Consider the following 21,963-nt stretch of genomic DNA (forward strand, 5'->3'; position numbering starts at 1 on the left):
TACTTCTCTGTACTTTTCATAACTTGTATTTTTGTCAGCTCTTTTGTTTCAGTTTTCTTTTGTTCCTTTTCTTTTAAATCAAAGGCACACACAAATTAGCCATTTACCACTCTAAAACCAGATGTCTAGTCCGTGTTGTTTTGAATAGGCCAGTGTGTCACTTTTTAACTTTGCTTCTTGAAGTTACAGCAGAGGCAACTGGCATTGCATGTGCCGTTGACCCGATGACTTTAGTCAGGACATTTACACCTACCAGTCATGTATGAGGATTTCGCTTTTGCCAGTAGGCCTATATGCAAGACAATAATTGATCATTGTTGCATTTTTCCTTGACATAAAGCATGAAGTATGTTGAGAGACAAACAAGAGGTATGACAATAATGACATCCAAAGTTATCGCCATGCAGGTAATCACAGTTGTCTTGTGATTTCAACAGTTTCTTTACCAACATCGAGAACAAAGCAGTCTATTGGTGTCAAAGAAGGAAAACGTTTTAGCAGACTCAAAGTGCAGCTATCTTCTTTTCAGAGAATGCAACGTTTTCACAAAAGAAGATATACCGTAAACGTTCGCCTAATGGCGCTTTTGGATTCTTAGAAATGTGAGAGCGCCATCCTTGTAAAATCTCAACAGCATTAAGGATACGTGTATGTTAAATTGAGCAACCCCTGGACATAATGCCTCAGAAAAAAATATCGTGACATGACCCAATACTTTAGGTCACTAGGTTAGTTGCTAGAGCAGCAAATGTTTTGGGGTTTCTTCAGGTATTCTTTCTCAAAGTGCCATTGGACTTAATTTGTAAATCGATTCATACGTTATACCTAACTCATTTTGGTAAATCTTTTTATAACATTGTAATTTCTTCATATTTTTTAATATTCTTCAATTCAAAATTACACCCTTCTATTGTCTGACCTGTTAGCTCAGTTGGTAGAGGGTGCGCCTTGAATGGTGAATGGTACTTGTTCGAATCTTGATTTCTGCCCCAACTTTTATGTGAAGGAGGGTCAAGAAATGTTTTTGGATTTTGTCCCCATTTTACGATTGAATTTTGTGATTTTTTTTAAATTTAATTTTAATTTTCTTATTTTTTTTTAGATAAATAGGCAATGAGAACAAACGGCAACAAAAACCGCTGACAAAATTTGCTCCACCTGCTACCTATCAATGCGTGATATATTCCACTACATTTAACAGTTAAATGACCTTTGAAAAATAGAACGGCCTCAATGTTTCAAATTGTGTAACTACATTACTTTATTCATTTATGCATTATAAATGATCAGCTATTTTTTTCTTTTCTTAAAAGGATTGAACCCAAGTAGATCAGACCATTTATCATATAATAGTGAGGGAGTGAGAGCCCTAGATAGGGTGTCTGCTGGAATTAATTCCTCAATCGACAATTTTTGTACTGGTAGACGTGGCTTTAAATATTCAATCACATATCCAAAATCGACCAAAATCCACCCTGGGCAAAAAAATCTACAGGCATTTGAAAATCACTATTTTACAGTAAAAATACACAAATCACGAACGTTTCCGACTATTAAGCCGCATTTACGCAAACATGGTTAACGCTGGCCCACGCTTACTGTTTTGTATTTGCGTTCGCGCAACAAGTGAGCGTGTTGGCGTTGCATACCGCGTAAACCAGAGCGCCACATCACACAACACGCCGAAGTCGGTGTCTAATTGATCGCCACCTTGTGCAATAATTTGTCGCTCGGATCCCAGACAAACGGTGGTATGTCTATGGCTCGGATGACATAGTGGTGTATCACAAAAATGGCCATTTTGAGATAATTAAAAGTTTTTGCAACTTTTACCCTTTTGTCATACCTGAATCAAAATGTCCCCATTTGTTGAATGGATACGAAAAAATAAATATTTAAGTACTACATTTTATGTATAAAATACATCGATGTCATTCACCAATTAATTACAATTAGGCCTGGTCATTAAGCCTATGCCTATACGTCATTATAGTATAGGCGTACTAAACGTCTAATCAATTTAGACCTTACATATGTCCAGGGCTGTCAACTCTCACGCATTGGCCGTGAGTCTCACGCATTGGGTCACTTTCTCACGGTCTCACGCCAAGGTAGTATAATCTCACGCCAAGGTAGTAAAGCTCACGCAAAAAGCTGGAAAATGGGTAAAATCTCACGCATCGTTATGAATAATTTGTTGCTCCTACCACCACCCCCCCCATCCCCGCTTTTCACATTCTCGAGCGCCGTGGCTGAATCATGGTACAAAATGAACATTGGAGTCGGCAAATCCCGGTACGTCTCTGTCTCACGCCAAGCAATTCCAAAAAGTTGACAGCCCTGATATGTCTATAAATAAGCCCATAGCCATTAACACTAATACGGCCTAAATAAATACAAACTTATCAGAACGGTCGACAAGAATGTCAAAAAGTGTAGGACTTTGTTATGAAAAAGTTATTAGGTCTACAACTACATGGTAGAGGCCAGACTAGATCGGTAGGCCTATCAGACATTACAAGAAGCCTTCAACGGAAATTAATAGTTATCTAGACCTAAGTATCTCGTGGATTGGCTTTCTCTCATATCCCCTCTTTTTGCATTCTTTCCGTGCACCTTTATTTTCCGTTTTTTAACCAGTTGGTACGATAACCATTTAGCTTGTTTAGTTTAATACCTAATAAGTCTAAAACCATTGGTCTAATAAATTATAACCCATTTTAGTCTACAAACCACTTGGTCTACAAACCATTTGGTCCAACAAGCATTTAGTCTGCTAACAGTTTGGTCTAGGCCTAGGCCCTACGGTTAGTCTATAAGCCTATATGCAATTTGCTAATGCAGTAGATTTATCGTGTTTTTATTTTGCTAATGTATAATATAACCGACGGCCAAATAGTATAGGACTATAGGCCTACGTATTTACCTGCTGGCACACTACACGCTTATAGCCTACACCTGTGATAGGCCTATCGCGTGTGTTTGATACTAATTAGGCCTATACCATAATCTATGATTATACAATAGGCCTAAATGTTGATCTGTTGATTAAAATAATTGTTGGCAATATTATCCGTTATCAGTTTAATAGGTCCTTATGGTAATTTAATGTCATTTTGTTTTCGGGAAGAAATGTATATAAGCAAGAGTTATTAAACGTGAACACAGGGCCGTCGCTAGACCAATATTGGGGGTGTACAGCATGTTTTGCCGACGGAAATATATGTGAATTGTACACCCAATTTTTTTAGTGTGTGTGTGTGTGTGGGGGGGGGGTGTTAGCGGTCCAATTTGTTTCCGACATTTTTTTAATTAGTAACTACTATAACCATGATAACATTAACAATAGGCCTACATTAACAACAGCACAATTTCGTAACACATTATACACATTAATCTTTTACATGACTCTGCCGACAAACACATAGCTTTGACTACATTTGCTGACAATCGCATGGTTTTGACAGCACAGTCCATTTTTGCCGACAAAAATTGTGTATTGGGAGGGGGTATCACACCACATACCCCCTTCTAGCGCCGCCTCTGCGTGAACGTAGCCTATGAGGCCCTATCATATTGATTTGATTGAAATGTTATCGCTCCATGAAATTGAGTCACTGACAATCGATGGCGGTTAAAACAACCTTGCATGCTCAAATATTATTTCTAAGCGAAAGTTGACGGAACTTAGTTTAATAGCTTTAATAGATTTATTTGTAGGCCTACAAGGACAGATTTGTAGTAGGATTGAAGTAAAAAACGATTAGATTTTTATGATTGACAAATCCAGTTTCTACTCTACTTCTTCTACTTTTTTTCTAGACTTTAACCATCTTGGCAGTTCATGCTTTACGGTGGAAAAAGTGGTCAATTGGGACACGGGCTACCGGGGTACCGTACTACACGCTACCCTGATAGGCCTACGATCCACTTAAAAGAACCAAACATCATGGAAGGTTTTGTGATCAGCCTAATTAGAGGGGCCCTATACCCTCCCAGACAGAACAACAAAATAACTAAGCCCTTGTCTTTTTTTAGACATAAATTATTGTATAGGCCTACGCTAAAACAGCCCTAAGTTTATTTGTATTTGCACCAATTTTGCGATCATTTATAAGTAATAAAAAAAGCAACTCTTCCTTTTTTTGTTTTTTAAAGACCCGGACTAGAGCCGAGGACGAGAGACATGTTTTTTTTTTGTTTTGTTTTTTTAAATATTAGACCTAGTGGGCTATAGCAGGCAGCGATAGGTGCATAATATAATATTATTTAAACTAATACTAAATAATACAACTTCGATATTTTTTTTAAGCTATTATGCTAAAATTCCCAATTAATAATCCGCAAATCTAAGCTAATCTATTGGCAAAACAAACGTAAACAGTCCGCCGTCAATGAATGGCAAAATATATGCAATCAATGCTGCGAACCGTCTGTCAGCGGAAGGATAATTATAATTAATGTGAGTCAGCGCGGAACACGGTGTATGCGCAATATACGCAATTTGACGCTCATGTACTGAGCGCGTAATGCCGGCGCGATAGCCGATGCGACCACGCATTGCAAAAGTATTTTTATTTACTTCTTCGGAATTAAACTTGCTCAAAGTTAGAATAAGTGCAATTTTCAAAGGCTTGTAATTTTTTTTGCCCAAAGTAGATTTTAGTCGATTTTTGTTATACAATACTACAATATATTCTACACCCACTGGTACAAAAATCGTCGATTGAGGAATTAATTCTACCTAAACTGCCTTCACTCCCTGACTATAACTATCAGACCACGAAGTAGTTACGTTACTCCGTGATGGTATCGGAACCAAGCAGTGTTTGTTTGGCGATCATTACGATCACACTATTTTGGTATGCCTTTTTTGTGTACTGATTGTTTCGATCGTGGTTCATTACGTGATCCCGTTGACATAGTAACATTACGTAACTTCGATACCGGGCTTGGATACTGAATAGTTGTTGAGTGCACATAATATGGAAAGCCATTGGGGTATTGTGTGCCTTCCAAAGCGCCTTATAACATGTTCTCATTGCATGTGGAATCCTAGCCAGTATTCAATGATAGCTATAGAGGCCTTGCGTTTATCGATTGGCTCCAAACAAAGGATTTGAACCGGTTTCTTCCCCGTAATCATGGCGCAATGCAGTCCATTCAATCAAATGTTGTCATCAACCTATTTGATCGTAGTGCATTTTGTTATGTGTGTGAGACGAACTGTCGGGGTAGATGCAATCATGCTTTTGTTGAATGCATTTGAGTAGTCCGCCATATTACGGGATGATACGTCATATGCACAGCCTCTATTCAGTTGGTCGTTGTATGATTTTGTTCGTTCACTCATTCAAATTTTATTTATATATAGCTAGGGATTATAATAAGTTCTGGAATAGCCCATTGGGGCAGAGGTTATCTTTTGAATCCTCTTAGAGGGCTATCATTTTTTTCGGAAGGGGGGTCTCAAATTTACAAAAAGTTCTGCGTCAATAAAATTGCGCACCCCCTATTTCGGCAACAAAAATTTTATGATCCCAAACCCCAAAATTGTATTAAAATCAGTCTTTTTGAATAAAATAACACACTTTCTGTATGGTCATCGCGTGACTCCTACATTTTGGTCATAAAACATTTTATGACCCCCTCCTATTATTCTTTCCGAGACTTTATGACCCCGTATATTTGGGACCCCCTTTCGAATAAAATGATATACCTCTTATGACGTATCATCCCGTAAATATGGCGGACTACTCAAATGCATTCAATTGAAAGACTTGTCGCACGCGACAGTTCGTCTCACACACATAACAAAATGTCTATACAATCAAATAGGTTCATTACAACATTTGATTGAATGGATTGAGTTACTCTAAAATGAAACGATAAAAACAAAGAATCATGAAAAAAGACACATATAAGATAAAATAATAAAATTATATAAACAATGTTAAAGATAAAATCAAGAAAATAGAGAATAAAATTTCCTCAAATCAGAAAAAAAAAAAGCATTGACAGACATCATAATCTGTCAGAAATTACTGCATGAGATTCGAACCATCAATCTTCTCCACAAGTTCTCTTTATCCTCGCACTATAGTCTAATGCTCTGCTCACTGGGCCACAGCGTATCAGGTGAATGATTACCGCATTATCATGAACAAGTTTGTTCGATCTTGTTCATAATTGTATGTGTCGATAGGTTTCACCCTTTAACTACACGTACCCTTAATGATCAGCGATAGTAGTCGGCTTTTACAGGGATGGCGCTCTCTCATTTCCATGGACTCCATAGCGCCATTAGGCGAACGTTTTCGGTATATGACCTATATGCCGCTTTGATTTCAGATAGGCTAGATAATGAAGAATAATTTTCTTAATGTGGTGATATCGATGTGAGTGATCTCGAAGATAAACACACAATAAAAGAATTCAGTGAAACCAAGAAGAGTATGAAGTAAATACCCTGCCCTTTGTCAATAGTCAATACATAGGGACAATTCTCTGGTGGTCATTTTGGAGATTTGGTGATCATATTAGCTATCTTGACTCGCTATATAGCACTTTTGTAGCTCGCTATATAGCACTCTGAAATGCTTAGAGGTGACAATGATCAAAGACAACTATTGAATGATTCATCAAAGACAACTATTACATTCTCTTATCAAAGACAACTTTCTTTCTTAACACTTTTATCTGTGGCTTTGTGGCTGATATCATGCAGCTCTTTTTTGGTGGCCATTTTGAAAGGCAACCTCAACTGTGACCCCCGGTATCTTCCTATTATTACATTGACTTAATTTTACTGTACTGGGATCAATATTAATTCAAGATCTGGTCAATTATACCTCTTTTAAGTAACTATTTTAAGTTTAACGGTGTACTATGTTGGTCCGACATTTTGAAAAGTGCCCTCAGCTGTGACCTCCTGGCACCTTCCTATTAATATCTTGACGTATATTTACATTACTGCTATCAATGCTTAACCAAAATCTGGTCAAGCATATACAGTGGCGTAGCACCAGTTATCATATGGGAGGGGGCACCAACCAATATGGGTGGCAGTCCGTTTTTTTGGATTCTTAAAATTCAGATCGATTGGGGGCCATGTAACCCCGCCCCCCTATGACGTTACGCCACTGCAATCATACCTCATAAGTGACTATTTTAACCATATATATGCTTTTCATTGGATTTTGGCGGCCATTTTGAAAAGCGTTCCCAACTGTGACCTGTTGGTACCATTCTATTAATACCTTGACATAGTTATACATTACTTTCATCAATACAAATCCGAAATCTAGTCACTTTTATCTTGTATGCGACCTTTTTAAACGTATAGTAGCTTTTCATTGGATTTTGGCAGCCATTTTGGCAGCCATTTTGAATAAAGCGCCCTCACAGGAAGTTCTCAGGATACATGGTTTTTATTTTTACCTCATAAATTCTTGTTGCTCATGAAAAACTGGTCCAGAAAAACTATGTGAGAATGTTTCCTTTCATGTGTGGTAACATTTTTAACCTGGTCTAACTCTTATTTTATGGAAAAATACCTATATTTATGGCAACACTGTTTGTCTATATTAAAATTACCAGAACTTTTTTTTATTTATTTGGGTACAGTACTATCTAGTCCAGCCACACTGAAAAATATAACATATAAAAAGCACCACTTTGGGGGTTACAGCTCATTGAATATTGCTATATTTCAGAAAGTAAAAAATTACGAAAAACACCCCTATTTGAAACAATGGAATATTCCAAGTAGGACAGACTGTTTGTTAAAACAACTGTATTTTTAGAAAGCTTAGATGTTGCCAATTATGTCGTGGAACTCTCAAGGTTTACTTCTATTCTTCCTTTATATGGTGAATCCTGAAACTTGTTATTTTTTTAGCCTTGTAAAAGTGCCGAAATAGTCTAAAACCGGTCATGTTTTGATGATTGTTGATGTTTTGGCCGTTGCTATGGTAACGAAGGTGCAGTGATGAAATAATTTTGATTTTTGTAGACTTTGACCAAAGTTGCATCCTGATATAAAGTAAGAAGAAATTCCATTTTTTGAAGTCTGCCAACTATTTTTGATTTTCTTTGATTGGTACGCAATACTACTCTTAATGTGATTGGCAAAGCTAAACGGCACATCTATTAAAAGTACAGTCAGAAGGGCACATGTTCCAGAATTGGTACTAATGATATATTGCGCTATTTCAGTTGAAATCCATGCACCCCATATGGAAGACATGGCCGTAATCTCCCACACAGGGAGTGAAGACATCAAATGGAGTCACTCATTCAGGTAACCCCATTTGAAAATCATATTCCCTGTGTGGGAGATTAAGGTCATGTCTTCCATAGGGGGTGTATGGATTTCAACTAGAATAGACCAAATTTGTGATGTGAATTCAGGAATGGATGTCAAAACAAACCCTTCTTAAAGATATGGGCCAAGTTCAAATCTCTTTTCGACCAAATTTTTTAATTAGTAACTACTTAACATACACAATAGCTCTATTACGTAACAACAGCACAATTTCGTAAGGCATTAATCTTATAATATGTCTCTTGTAATTTGCAGACAATAACATAAGCTTTGACTAAATTTGCCGACAATCACATGGTTTTGACGACAACAGTCAATTTTTGTCGACAAAATTATGTATTGGGGGTGTCAACCCCATACCCCCCTAGCGTTGCCCCTGATTAAGTGGTAATGTAACTGGAAACTGTCTGACAAAAACATATGTAACAAATTTGTATCAATACTTTAAATTTGTCTACCAAAATCCATTATTTACAATTCACAATCCTACCTATTTTATTTCTGTAAAGTGTCAGAATACTGCAATCTTTTTTAAGCCAAATATATATGTGACATGATCAAGGGGAATGAGTCGGATGTCGCTAATATTGTTTTTGAGATATTGGCCAAAATAGTGTTCAAATTCTTTTGTTTTATATTGCTTTCAGCCATTGATAAAATTGCTCATAACTTGGTAGCCAGATGTCCGATTTTGATGTGGTTTGCATCAAAATGTAGCATTCGTAAACTGCCAGAAAATTATGTAAAAAACTTCTAATTGAAAATTGCCGACATGTGACTCATTCCCTTTGATCATGTCACATATATGAGCTTCAAATGTAAAGTGCAAGAAACCTCCAAGGCTAGCGTAAAACCTCACACTAATGTCAGTCAATGTTATTATAAAGCCAGAGTACATTATCAAATATCAAGTTCTTGTGGCTGCTGACATATCACTCTCCATTACCATGCGAACATAATCCACATACCTATACTAGTGCATATCAAGGCTGAATTCATTTCAAATTGCTTCAAAGGGCAAAATATTCAAAGTGCATCCTCTTTACAAACTTATTTTTAGGAGCACATGTATTTTATTTGGTGTGGATAAGTTACTAACTTGTCACTTTTTTAATAAAGAGATTTTGCCTTCAAAACTTTCAAGTGACACAAATCCTGCCCTGCTTTCACAATTAAATGTCTTATAGCTACGTCTATAATCGTTCTGACCATAGTGATTAACTATTTATTATTAAAAATTGTAATAAATTAGATTAAAATTTTTTTTTTCATTACACCATGTATATTTGTGATAACAAGCCAGTTTCCAAAAATCACTATGTTTGCTTCTTTATGTTAATCAAACACCTAAAAGTCCTACAATGTAAATACAAAAATTCTTCTAAAGAAAACCAAAATTTAATCGCTTGTTTGACCATTTCACTTTTCATGGTCGTAAAGCATCATCAGAATATTGATTGATGATCGCTTCTTCCGGTTGGACATTTTGGTTTTCTTTGAAAGAATTTTTGTATTCATTTATCTTCAAACCTGATGAATCTATTCAGTGACATTTAATTCCTATTTGTAGAAGAAGTCACAATACAACAGCTTCAGCACAATGTCAAATTTGGGTGATGTCATATAGAATCAAAATGTTCAATTAAACTTAATACTCTGTGTCAGTGGCATAGCGTGGGTCATCCATCATATTGTGGGGGGGGGGGGGCACCAACCATGATTGGGGTGCACCGGGTCTAATTGGGGGGGCACAAGCCGTTTTTCCGCCATTTTCCTATGGGATTTTTAAAAATTTCAGATTGATTGATCTGCATGCTAGCCATAGGCTTCAACATAAAAAGTCCAAGATGTAAGATATTTTCTCAAAATATCAAGAGCTATCTTAAGAACCACTGAACCAATACTAGGCTTGTTTGTACTCATTTTAATGCATTTTTCATGCTGATTCCAAATATGGTCACAGAAATTTACAATTCTAAAATTTTTGAATTTTTAGAAAAAAATTGAAACTCGTCGTCTACAGTCGACACCCATGTGGAGAGACTTTTAAATAGCATACATGTCCCATCAGTATTTAAATTCTATGATAGTCACCTGTGTGTGTTCCTTTAGTTATAATCCATGCACCTGTTGTCCTGGCAGCTTTGCGTAGACCCTTACTAAACACTCTCTTCAATTTGGGTTGGATTTCAAAATTCTGCAGTCCTCCCTTGATGGAGATGAGTAGATTAGGTAGACCCAGGTTCCAATCCTGCGTGAGTAACTTGAGTATCTGCTCTGGGTTGGTCGTATCTGATAACCTGATGTACTGTAAAAGACATAGTCAAATTATTTACCTTACTTAGATGTACTCTAAACTGTTTTATCTGAGAAGTTGAAAGCACATTTTTTCCCATTTGAATACCTATAGACCACTTCACATGTGAAGTCATTGTCTGGCAGTCTGCGTGTCAATATGGCAATTTCCAATTTTCGTAGTTTGCTCAGGGCACATGCATTTTAAATCACCCACCACATTTCATATAGTACAATAAAGCCATTGAACAGTGTAGCGGTTCATTCAAGCATATCGATAGACCAGTCCCTCGTCTTTGTTGATAAACAATGATGTCAAGTGGTCTATAGACAGTGATGTAGCCAACAGCCATGACAGAATTTCCACCTGTGGAACATCTTGCCCCCTCCACTGGTGGGATTTTTTTTGCCCAATTTTATGATTTTATCACATATTTTCCTGCTTGAAAGTTGCATTGGCCCTCTTTGCCCCCCTCTGGAATATACTAGCTACACTACTGAAGTGAGCAGAGCAAACACAGAAGCAGGCATTCAGAATGGCTAACTAACTTCAGCACCTCATTAACACTTAAAAAGTGCATAACTGTCCTTGCAGACACTGTGTATACTGGAAAAGGGTAGCATGAGCCTCTGAGGTACATATTACGCATATATTGTACATGCTAGTCAGTCACCCAATCTTTGGTCAAGCGGCTCCTCTCGAGCCTAAACTGTTACGAGTCAATAAGATGCTTTCAGTATACCAGAAGCACATACCTCTGTTGCCCCACTTAGGTGTATATGCGCCAGCAAACCCCTACACATGTCATAGCAATGAATTATTTGATTGGCCCACCAGAGAACTTCTTTAAAGCCATATAATGTACAATCTTTTGTACAATTTTTTTTCAAACCTGATTTTATGGCATATTTAAATTTTTACACTCCTCGTTAGAAGTTCAAAATATCCTTTGGCATTTCTTTCCTTTCATTTTACCTCTTTATTTTGTTAAAATGGATAAAACCCTTCCTGATAATTATTACTACATGTACATGTATTAATTTGGCAAAGAATAACAACATTAAAATGTGACGGAAATCGGCTATTGTTCACACTGCATTTTATAATTTAAATTTTTTTATACTGATATTCTGACAGGAACTGGCTTCCTACACAGTCCAATGCTGTAGTGTAAACGTAGAAATGTTCACACAATTAATTTTTTGCACTTTGCCAACTGCTTCAGTTGCTTTTAAATTCATCATTAAGTCTAAGCATCCTTATTACAGCGACCATACACAGAAAAGAATTTGTACCATGTTATTTTCACAATGAGCTGCTTGGAATGTAAATAGAGCGAAAAAAATGTGGCCCAAAAATTTACACTTTTCCAGTCCTCTGAATACACTGTTGTTTTGATTCAAGTTTAAGGCTCACAGTTGTCAAGTGTCATTATGTCTGTAAGTTGGGAGCATAGTAAAGTTTGTTTGGCTTATAATAAGCGAAAATTGTTCAGTTTTTGTTACTGCGCGCAATGCGCCAATGAAGTCTGAACTCATGCTCACGTAAATTCACATAAGCATGTGCCAGTCATGCTACACGCAGCTAGCATTAAGTGCTGCGCCCAACTCACTGCATGCACGCCATTCTATACCAATACACAGATGTTATGAGATTTATTTTTTTCGCCTATTATAAGCCGAACAAACTTTAGTGGCATGTATGTAGTTATGAATGATTTTCAACTCCCTCAATATTTCCACATCAAGAATAATTCTTGATCATTAGTTGAAGTACATTTATGTAATACAGGATTTCCCCACTTCACAACTACATGACTCACCAGTATGACCATCATAAGTATGTGAGAAAGAGACAGTATGCATGCTTTCTGAATAAGGAATCAAAATACTGATATAAGTGAATTTCAAGCCTCAAGGATTTTCTGTGTACCCATGATAGATCTGGGGTTCCTGGAGGTAACCCTTACCGGGACAAGTAAAGAGATACCCCTATAGCGGGGCCCGATTTCTATAAAAACATACCCCTAACAGGACCAGTTTGCACTAGGTGAAAGTCCTCCCTATAAGACCAAGTGCACGAATATGACAATTATCATACAAGAAATGACTTTTGAAAGTCAAAAAGTCACATTTTTTTCTATTTATTTATCCAAAATTCCAAAAAATAAGGTATGTGGGCACGGAATCAGAAAATTTGATACCCCTTTAGAAGAGGATAGTGAATTTGATACCCCTAGTGGGAGTCTCCAGACTAGTGCTAGTCTCGCTTTTTTCAGATCGAGCATGGGTACCTGGCCAGAATTCAAGTACGCCTCCCCTCAGATTTCAAGATAGATCCTGTCAAAACATCAGTACTTTCAAGTGAATATTCAAGACCTTGAAATACTATATTACACACAATTTCGCATCAAAATACTGAGGAAATTATTTTCGTGTTGTATGTCTATTTCATCCTACCTTGCTATATTCTACTATGAAGCTACAAATGTCAACTACCTTGCATGTCCTTTATAGATAATGTACTCTATTTTCCCTTAAAGCATATATTATTCACTCTCTTCAAATCCTCTAAAGCAGGAGGTAAAAAATCAATCCCTCTAATGCAGGGCACCTTAGTTATCGCAAGGGCATTTTATAATTCAAAGCACCAGCACTAATTAGTGATCTATTGAATGTATGTTTGCAAAATACCATACTGAGCAAATTTTATCAAATAATTTAGGTGCATTTCTTATTTGTAGCAGTTTTTTTTAAAACAAAGTGTTATAATATAAATTTATGGAGATAGTAGCTATTGAGGATACTATAACCACAATTTTTAATCAGTTTTAGGCTGCTAGCCAAAAAACATACTTTTTATTTTCTTTTTTTGCACATCATGTTGGTAGAGTGTCCTAAATGCAATGTCCTCATAAATGTAATGTCTATACATTAAAGGTGAGGTGTTTCCAACTGATGAGTCGCGACTCTCCTCAGCTCAAATTTTGATATGATCTTTGGAATAAGTAAAGATAATTTCATTACATACTTAATTTTATGTATAAAATATTATATTTATGTTTGCAAATTTCAAAAAAAGAAGCTTAATTTTTTTTGAGCTGTAAGGCTTTTATTAAAAACAACAGAGAAACCGAGTATTTTATTGCCAAAAAAGGGGGAAAACTTTCTGCCCATTTCAAAAAATGGAGGTTTGATTTTTAATTTTTCTTTTGGTACCACGCATGTAAGTACATGTACTGTATCTTATTTGATTTTTAAAGACTGGTTTTCAGATAACATGATTTTTTGAGTATGCTCTTGTATTTTGTTTAAGTTTAAAATGTAGTAACACTTTGTAATTAATGCTGCGTTTGTAATTCTTTGTGATTTTTGTGATTTTTCTTAATTGTTCTTTTGTATATAAAAACAAAAAATAAAAGCACTGGCACCGAAGTATGTGCTCAGTGGAAAAGAGAAAAAAAAATGTGGGGTTGATTACCACAACTACCGACGAATAAGGTGGTTCATGTGACAACATTTAACACTGTGACGTGAGTGGTCTAACTTTCAAGAAATTGACCCATATTCCTAAGCGGTTTGGTACCCCTGCTTTACGTTCATCCTTGGAAATGATATTTAGGTATGGTATTGAAGCAACTTGATATGTTTCTAGGACGTGGTGGTGGGTTCAAACCCCTCTTACCTTTGCTTTGTTGCCAGGCCCTGCACCTTCAAATGCTTGCACTCAATAGGCATCTGTTTGGAACTGCCGAGTGTGGAACCTGCTATCCCATGTTTAAGGATATACAGGTAGCAGGTTCAAATCCATCTTACCTTTGCTTTGTTGCCATGCCCTGCCCCTTGAAACTCAAGTACTCCATAGGCGTCTGTTGGGAGCTGCCGAGTGTGAAACCTGCTATCCCATGTTTTCGGTGCTGCTGATTGGATGTGGCTGGTCTGGTTCAACTCGGAATGAAGCGATATACTCCGCCCACACCCACACCTGTAATTATGGAGTAGATGAAAGTTAGTTAAGCTTAGACAGTTAAGCTTAGCAAAGGCAGTCTTGAATATTGCAGCATATGCGAGTAGATGATACATTATGCACTGTCAATCAATTCATTTTTAGCATTAGTTAAAAGTGAGTTATTGGTTAGTATAAAAGCATACAAATTGAGAAGTATTTGTTAAAATGGCCGCTAATCTTCGCAGGTGATTAGAGATGAAAGATATGCGAGTATGCATGTATTTCCCCCACTAGGAAATGAAGCAAAGAAAGAAGGGGAGCAAGAGCAGGAAGCTGAGAAATGACAAGGGATAAGGAGGAGAGAATGTGACAGGCAGAAGGAACTGAAGCTGGCAGATACTGTAGAATTACATCTACAAGCATATACCTGTATGCCTCTAAATGAGTGGGTTTTTTTGTGACAAGAGATGACAGGAAGACACCCTCCACACAAACTTTATTTAGACTTTAAGCAACTATATTAATGATACATGAGGCTGTACAAACATGTATTATTGTTTACTGTAACACCAATTTGTAATGTTTTTTGTGGAGGGTGTCTACTTTCCATAAAAAAAACTCTCATTTAGAAGCATACATGTATATGCTTGTATATGGAAATCTACGGTATGGCAAATTACATAATACCAAAGAAACTACCTAATTCCCCTAATGCAATTTTGTCCTTAACCCAGAGAGACTTATAGCAGTCAATTTCGAGTTCACTCATTTTATACCATTTTGTCCCGATCATTATTAATGAAAGATCAATTTCTAAAAGACAATTTAGACACAAATATTTCAGACCCACACTTGAGGGTGGCTTCAACTGGATAGGGGGGTCTTACAAAATGTGGGATGTGGGGATGTGCCTGCTGGAGTTCAAAGACAACTATCTCTATAGAGAAAATGTTATGACCAAGGACAAGTGAGTTGCGCAGAACTTTTTTTCCATGCGATTGGCTATTTTTTTTCCTATGGGCAGAGATACATGATTTGCACTGAAAAAAAGTTCAGCGCAATATCCGCGCAATAAGCCTTTTTTTTTTGTGCAAATTACTTGTCCCTGGTTATGCAATTTTGGTGCATTTGCCCCATTGTCTCTGCTGATACCTACAGAAAAAGGGCATATGAGGGCAGGGCCGTAGCAAGCGGGGCGGCCGGGGATGCCATGGCCGCCCCACTTTTTTGATAAATTTGTTATGGTTTCTTTTATATCTGTATTTCAATTTGGAATTTGGCCACCCTACATATTTCAACCTTGCTACGGCCCTGTGTAAGGGACATCGCTGTACCAAAATGTCGCCCAAAACCAGGGCACATAGCATTACACACGTACCATCAAACAAAATGTACCCCATCAACTCGCACTATTTCTGACAAAATCAACACCAAATACAGAGCAGTATCATCACTTTTGCACAGTCATACCATGTATACAGTTATAGTACAAAGCAAATGAACAGGCTGCATACCTATGGGAGATGGCATATATAACACTATGATCAATTCCACACTACAATCAACAGGCATTATGAATATATACACAAGACAGGTGTTACACTAGGTTGGATAATGGGGCACATGCTTTCACAATGTTGGTTCATTTGTACATCTGTAGTATAGAATCATTATGAAGTCACAGATTTCAGTAAAACATTCCAGTTAGTATACTAGTAGTGACAAGTGCATCAAAATATTTGGTGCAGATCAGTGTGTTAATGGGTTATTCGGATTATTCCAGTTGAAATCCATACACCCCCTATGGAAGACATGATCTTCATCTTCCATGCAGGGAGTGTGAATTTCAATTGGGGTTACCCCTTACATTTGTATGTGTATTCTGTAGTATAGAATATTATATGAAGTCACAGATTTAAGTAAAACATATTTGGTGTAGATCAGTGCCTTTTATGGGTGATTCCAGTTGAAATCCATACACCCCCTATGGAAGACATGATCTTAATCTTCCATGCAGGGAGTGTGAATTTCAAATGGGGTTACCCTTTACATGAAATTAGGTTAGGCTAAAGTTAAGAATTCTCCAGCGTTGCAGAAATTCCATGAAAATCATGGAATTGGAGGTAAAGCGGAAAACGCATTTCTGAGAAAAAACCCAAAAAATAATAAGCAAAAATGACCTAGAAAAAGAAATAAAATGCAATTGAAAAGAAATAAATAAAATACTAAATGAAATGGGTCTTCAAAATTCATCAAAATAAAGTAAAATCCATCATAGATTTACCGTACAACGCCTGTCCTACCTCCCATTGCAGCCATGATACCCAATCACCCATCCTAACTTTGCAACATCGCAATGATTCTTGTGAAATTTTATTAAATGTGCTAAAATTACAAAGCGGAGAAAAGCGGAATTTAGCATTTGTAAAGCAGAAAATTCTTGGCTTTAGGTTAGGTTACTGTCTCAATTAAATCACATGAATACCATATGTGCATCAAAAAGTAATGGCTGCCAGATATTTTTCAGTGCACTCCCATTTCTATGTCATGATTTGCAACATCGAAATTTGCTCTTCAGAACATACTTTATGAAGCACCACTAAAAATGGGGCGTGTTTGCTTAAGCCCCTGCTGCAGCCAGAATAGAGTCATCTGTTAGCAAAACTTGATGATGAAAAGCAACAAGGGTCCAAAAACAAATCACTATGTTGTCACCTCATCCTGCCAATACAACAGAATTGGACCGTCTCTGTACATATTAGATATTAAAAGCACGGTGAATCTTGAGGATCCAAATGTCAAGATGTTTGAAGTAGGTGTGTATACCTAGCAGTTAGTACTTAACCAAGTAATCAGGACAATTGTGTTGATCTTAACAGGCATACTTGTGAAAATTTAGTTCAAATGAATACAGATAAATACAACTTGTAGTAGTACAATAAGCCTGTCTTTTATAACTATATCCACCCATTGCACGGTTCCGTCTTAATATGCAGGGACTGCCTTTTCAGGAGAGCGAGAGCAATCCCTCTCTACTGATCTCCTAAATCTGATATAGGAGAGTTTTAGCTCTCCTTATTTAACCATTCTCTCCTTACATTCTATTGTAAATGCCCTAAACTCTCCTTGAAGGCTCCAGCTATTTAATGCTCTCCTGCAAATTCCAAAAGACTGTCTCTGAATATACGAGGAGAGCCTCGATCTGGCAGCATACATGAATGGGAATTGAACCAGTTATATATAACATTCTTGTTTTCATTCCTATTGGCACTTCAAGGGTCTCCTTGCATATGGCAGAACAATGCAATGGGCACATTGGTAACAGAAGGTTACCTGGGCATAGATTTGTTGTACAAATTGAGTGAATGAAACTTAGAACCCAGCAGTACTAAATTGATAAATCGATGTCCGAAACACTTCAATGAAGCACTTGAGTACAAGCCTCACAATGTGGGATCCAGTCTAGGGGTGGGTGATTACATTAGCCACCCCTAGGTCAAAGAGTGGAGGCGGTGGATATCCTATGCATGGCAAAGTAATAATGTACATATACACTGTATATCCCCCTCCATGAGCAAGCAGACAAATATCACAGAGTTTTTCTGGTCTTCTTCAATGTGAGCATAGACCATACAGGTTATCATACGAGGCATTGCAGGACAGATAACTACTACTACATAATCTATCTGTACTGTATTTGTGGCAATAGACTCTTGGCTGATCCAAGTCCACTGAATCTTAGATGATCAAACAGGTACACATGAATCCATACCAATCTGGTTCAACTTGTGCAATATGAATACCTTAAAGACAATTGATATACATCTTACAGAGTGTTTGTGAAGTGTTATAAAGAGGCGTTCAATGTATCATTAGTGTGAAAGACTGAATGGTTTTAAATTACAGTGTAGGTAAGAACATGGTAAAGCAACATTCTGTTATTAATTGTTAAATATGATGCATCAAGAACATGGTAAAGCAACTATTCTGTTGTTAATTGTTAAATATGATGCATCAAGAACATGGTAAAGCAACTATTCTGTTGTTAATTGAATACATGAATACAAAGTCCATACGAAGTTATTTTGAGAGAAAAACCCGTGTATCATTTTAATTCCTTCAGTTAGATTTACCTGGTCAATATGGTAAGTTTTACGTACAAATGAGTGGATTAACCTGTATTAGGTATGACGATTAGCATTTCAGGGACTTCGTGGGGTTCATTTTAAATTTTGGACTTTTTGGTTTTTTGAATCATATACAAAGACAACAATGTTAGAATGAGATTACCACTAGTAAGATAATACAAAATAAAGCACACAGGTATGTATAATGTTGATAAGCATTCTGCCATGTAATATAAACCACACACTTTCCTTTATTAAACCCATTTTTTGTTCAAAAGTCATTCTCTAGCAATGAATGTGTTACAAGTGGACTTTTATACATACTGGATTTCAATCAATGTGTTACAAGACTCAAATCATGGAATTGGGTGATTCTTTCATACATGCTATTTTTCACATGCCCAATAGACACAGAGAATGAATTTGAGTTGTTCTTTCATGCATATGACAGGCCTAAGTATAGCAACAATTTCCCATGCTTAACTCAATTTGGCCAAAGTATGGACTTAGGTGGCTTTTGTATTCATATATTCAATTGTTAAATATGATGCATCAAGAACATGGTAAAGCAACTATTCTGTTGTTAATTGTTAAATATGATGCATCAAGAACATGGTAAAGCAACTATTCTGTTGTTAATTGTTAAATATGGTGCATCAAGAACATGGTAAAGCAACTATTCTGTTGTTAATTGTTAAATATGATGCATCAAGAACATGGTAAAGCAACTATTCTGTTGTTAATTGTTTAATATGATGCATCAAGAACATGGTAAAGCAACTATTCTGTTGTTAATTGTTAAATATGATGCATCAAGAACATGGTAAAGCAACTATTCTGTAGTGTATGGGTATCTTGTCTTGAGCAAGTGTTTTTAAAAGAAGTGTGAATCCACGAGTCCTCTCCCATATCGATTGTGCAATGTATCAATGATGAAACAGGTACCGTACTAGTGACATAATGTGCTATTCAAGTTGAAATTCACACACCCCCTACGGAAGATATGACTTTAATCTTCCATATTGGGAGAGTGAATTTCAATTGGGGTTACCTGAAAGAGTTGACTCCATTTGAAATCTACTCCCCCTGTGTGGGAGATGAAGGTCATGTCATGCATTGGGGTGTATGATTTGCGCAACTGAAATAGTCCAATGTCCTGGCAAGGCTTCCTAATAGTCACACTATATAGTATAATCTTCTATCATAATATGATAATTTAACTATGTGCATATTAACAGAGTTAAGTGCCTCCAACCCCTACCTATTAAATTATTAAATATACTATGTATTCAGGACTAAGGCACAACCAATAATCGGATTGGGATACGAATCGGCCTGATATATATATGCGTCATCAGTAAAATATTGAATTGGCAGGAATTAGTTTACCGATAATGCTTACCGATATCATATGAAAGAAGCAACAACAGAGAGGGTTTTTTTAAATTTTGGCATTAAAATGCCAAAATTTGTCGTTTTACATAAGAGTCTACTCCATCCTCACAGGGTGTGCTATTTTGTCAGGGGATTGATAAATAAAATATCAGATCGGATATCGGCCAATTTTACCGGATATCGGATCGGTGACCACAACTAATTTGGGTTGAGCCTTTATATTCGGAACATACATGTAAAAACACTGCACTATGATTGATTGAGACTTGCCTGCTTTGACTGACCAACCCAACATACTTATTTCCTTAAAGCAATGTACATAAAACATGAAATTTGTAATACACCTCTGATGGGAGTGCAATAACCATGGTAACACAAGTTTGTGTAATGATGATGATGATGATACAGTGCCACGTGCTTAACATGTACTACCTCTCTTGTCGTTCATGAGCCCTATGTGCAGAATTCTCCCGTTCATAATGAAGTGACTTTTTCCTGAAATTTCACCCAAAAAAAATGATATTTTGTCATGTCAGAGCAAGAACACTGTATGTGTTCAGACTCAGACATGATAATTGATATACATATTTTTAGTTTAGATACATGTATGTGTACACCCCTTCCATGGCCCATACCATAATGGGAATCGCATCAAATGAATTGGCCACTTTATACTGATGCCAAAACTTAATTCTAATTCTCCTATAAACTCCAATTTGTTCAGATCTTAGAAAATTAACCCTAACCGTGCCCATGGTTTTTTGCTATCGGAAGGGAAAGAAGAAACGCATACCACGTAGCAGATCACTAGCCTCTAGCCACGGGGGTTACGCTGGCCTGTCCAGCGGTTCCCCAAGTATATATGTTTGCATCAACGCATCACATGGAATGCATGCATGAGAAGTGGTTTTAATAGTGAGCTTTAGTGAGCTCTGATTGGGTTAGGGTTAAGGTACAAATAATTCCCAAGTTTTGGGAATATGTCCCGGGGGTCACTCCCATTGTGGCCTGTACACCATCCGCGATAATGAAAGCGCGTAAAAGGGTCGTTTTTAGGTGGGTAGGCACGATACGCTGCGTATATCGCGTTTAGGGTGTCAAAAACATGAAAAATTGGAAAAAAGGGTAGCAAAATTGCAATTGCTAAATACGCGGAAATGAAATTTAGGGTATGAAATTTGATGTTAGCAATGAAATCCCTGTTTCAGGGTGTCATTTTAGCCAAGGGTTAAATCCTTGTTTAGGGTGCTTTTTAAAAGTTGATTATCGCGAATGGTGTACAGGCCTCAATGGGAGTGACCCCCCCCCCCCCTGGGAATATGTCAAATGTAATGTACACTTTAAAATAAAATCAGATCAAGATTTCAGAACAAAATATTTATCCTGCAAGCTCCACCGAAATGATCAATTTGATCTTAGCAGCTCATGTTTATTTCATATTTCATATGGCAAGTCAATTAAGTTGTTCTGTCTACTTCTAGACGTGTTATCCCACATTTCCTTTGACAGCCTCACTTCCACAATAATACACATTAACCTTCCTTTAAAATGTCAGATTCTGTCTCTATTAACTTGCTTTCAGGTTTATCATTTGCTCAGTTTATTTGCAAAATCTGATTTTTGTATTATTATTAATTTATGGGTGTTCTTATTTGGCAAGTCACTTTTTGTCTCTCAAAATAGGCAATGGGCTATTCCAGAAATTAACGGCACCTACCCTAAAGAAGACATGGGATTCCCAATAAGTTTGAGTTTTCCCATGTCTTCTTTAGGGGTAAAATAAAAAGCCGTCCTCAGCAATTGCGAGCACCAACATGTGAGGGGGGTATACACCCCCCCCCACACACACACACACCTTTGAACATGAGAGT

At 36.9% G+C, this 21,963-nt stretch overlaps 1 protein-coding gene across 2 annotated transcripts in view; it reads right to left on the reverse strand.

The window, feature by feature from the left end:
- LOC140159157 (transient receptor potential cation channel subfamily M member 3-like) overlaps nucleotides 1-21,963 on the reverse strand; it is a 128,740-nt gene that overhangs the window by 47,565 nt on the left and 59,212 nt on the right. For both annotated transcript variants that reach the window (XM_072182523.1, XM_072182522.1), the window contains exons 4-6: nucleotides 20,525-20,587; nucleotides 14,438-14,606; nucleotides 10,421-10,634 (exon numbers count right to left, since the gene is read on the reverse strand). In XM_072182523.1, coding sequence (XP_072038624.1) covers nucleotides 10,421-10,634; nucleotides 14,438-14,606; nucleotides 20,525-20,587 — 446 coding nt within the window. The remainder of the gene's footprint in view (nucleotides 1-10,420; nucleotides 10,635-14,437; nucleotides 14,607-20,524; nucleotides 20,588-21,963) is intronic.

This window comes from Amphiura filiformis, chromosome 8 (assembly GCF_039555335.1).
Source record: "Amphiura filiformis chromosome 8, Afil_fr2py, whole genome shotgun sequence".
NCBI classification, from domain to species: Eukaryota; Metazoa; Echinodermata; class Ophiuroidea; order Amphilepidida; family Amphiuridae; genus Amphiura; species Amphiura filiformis.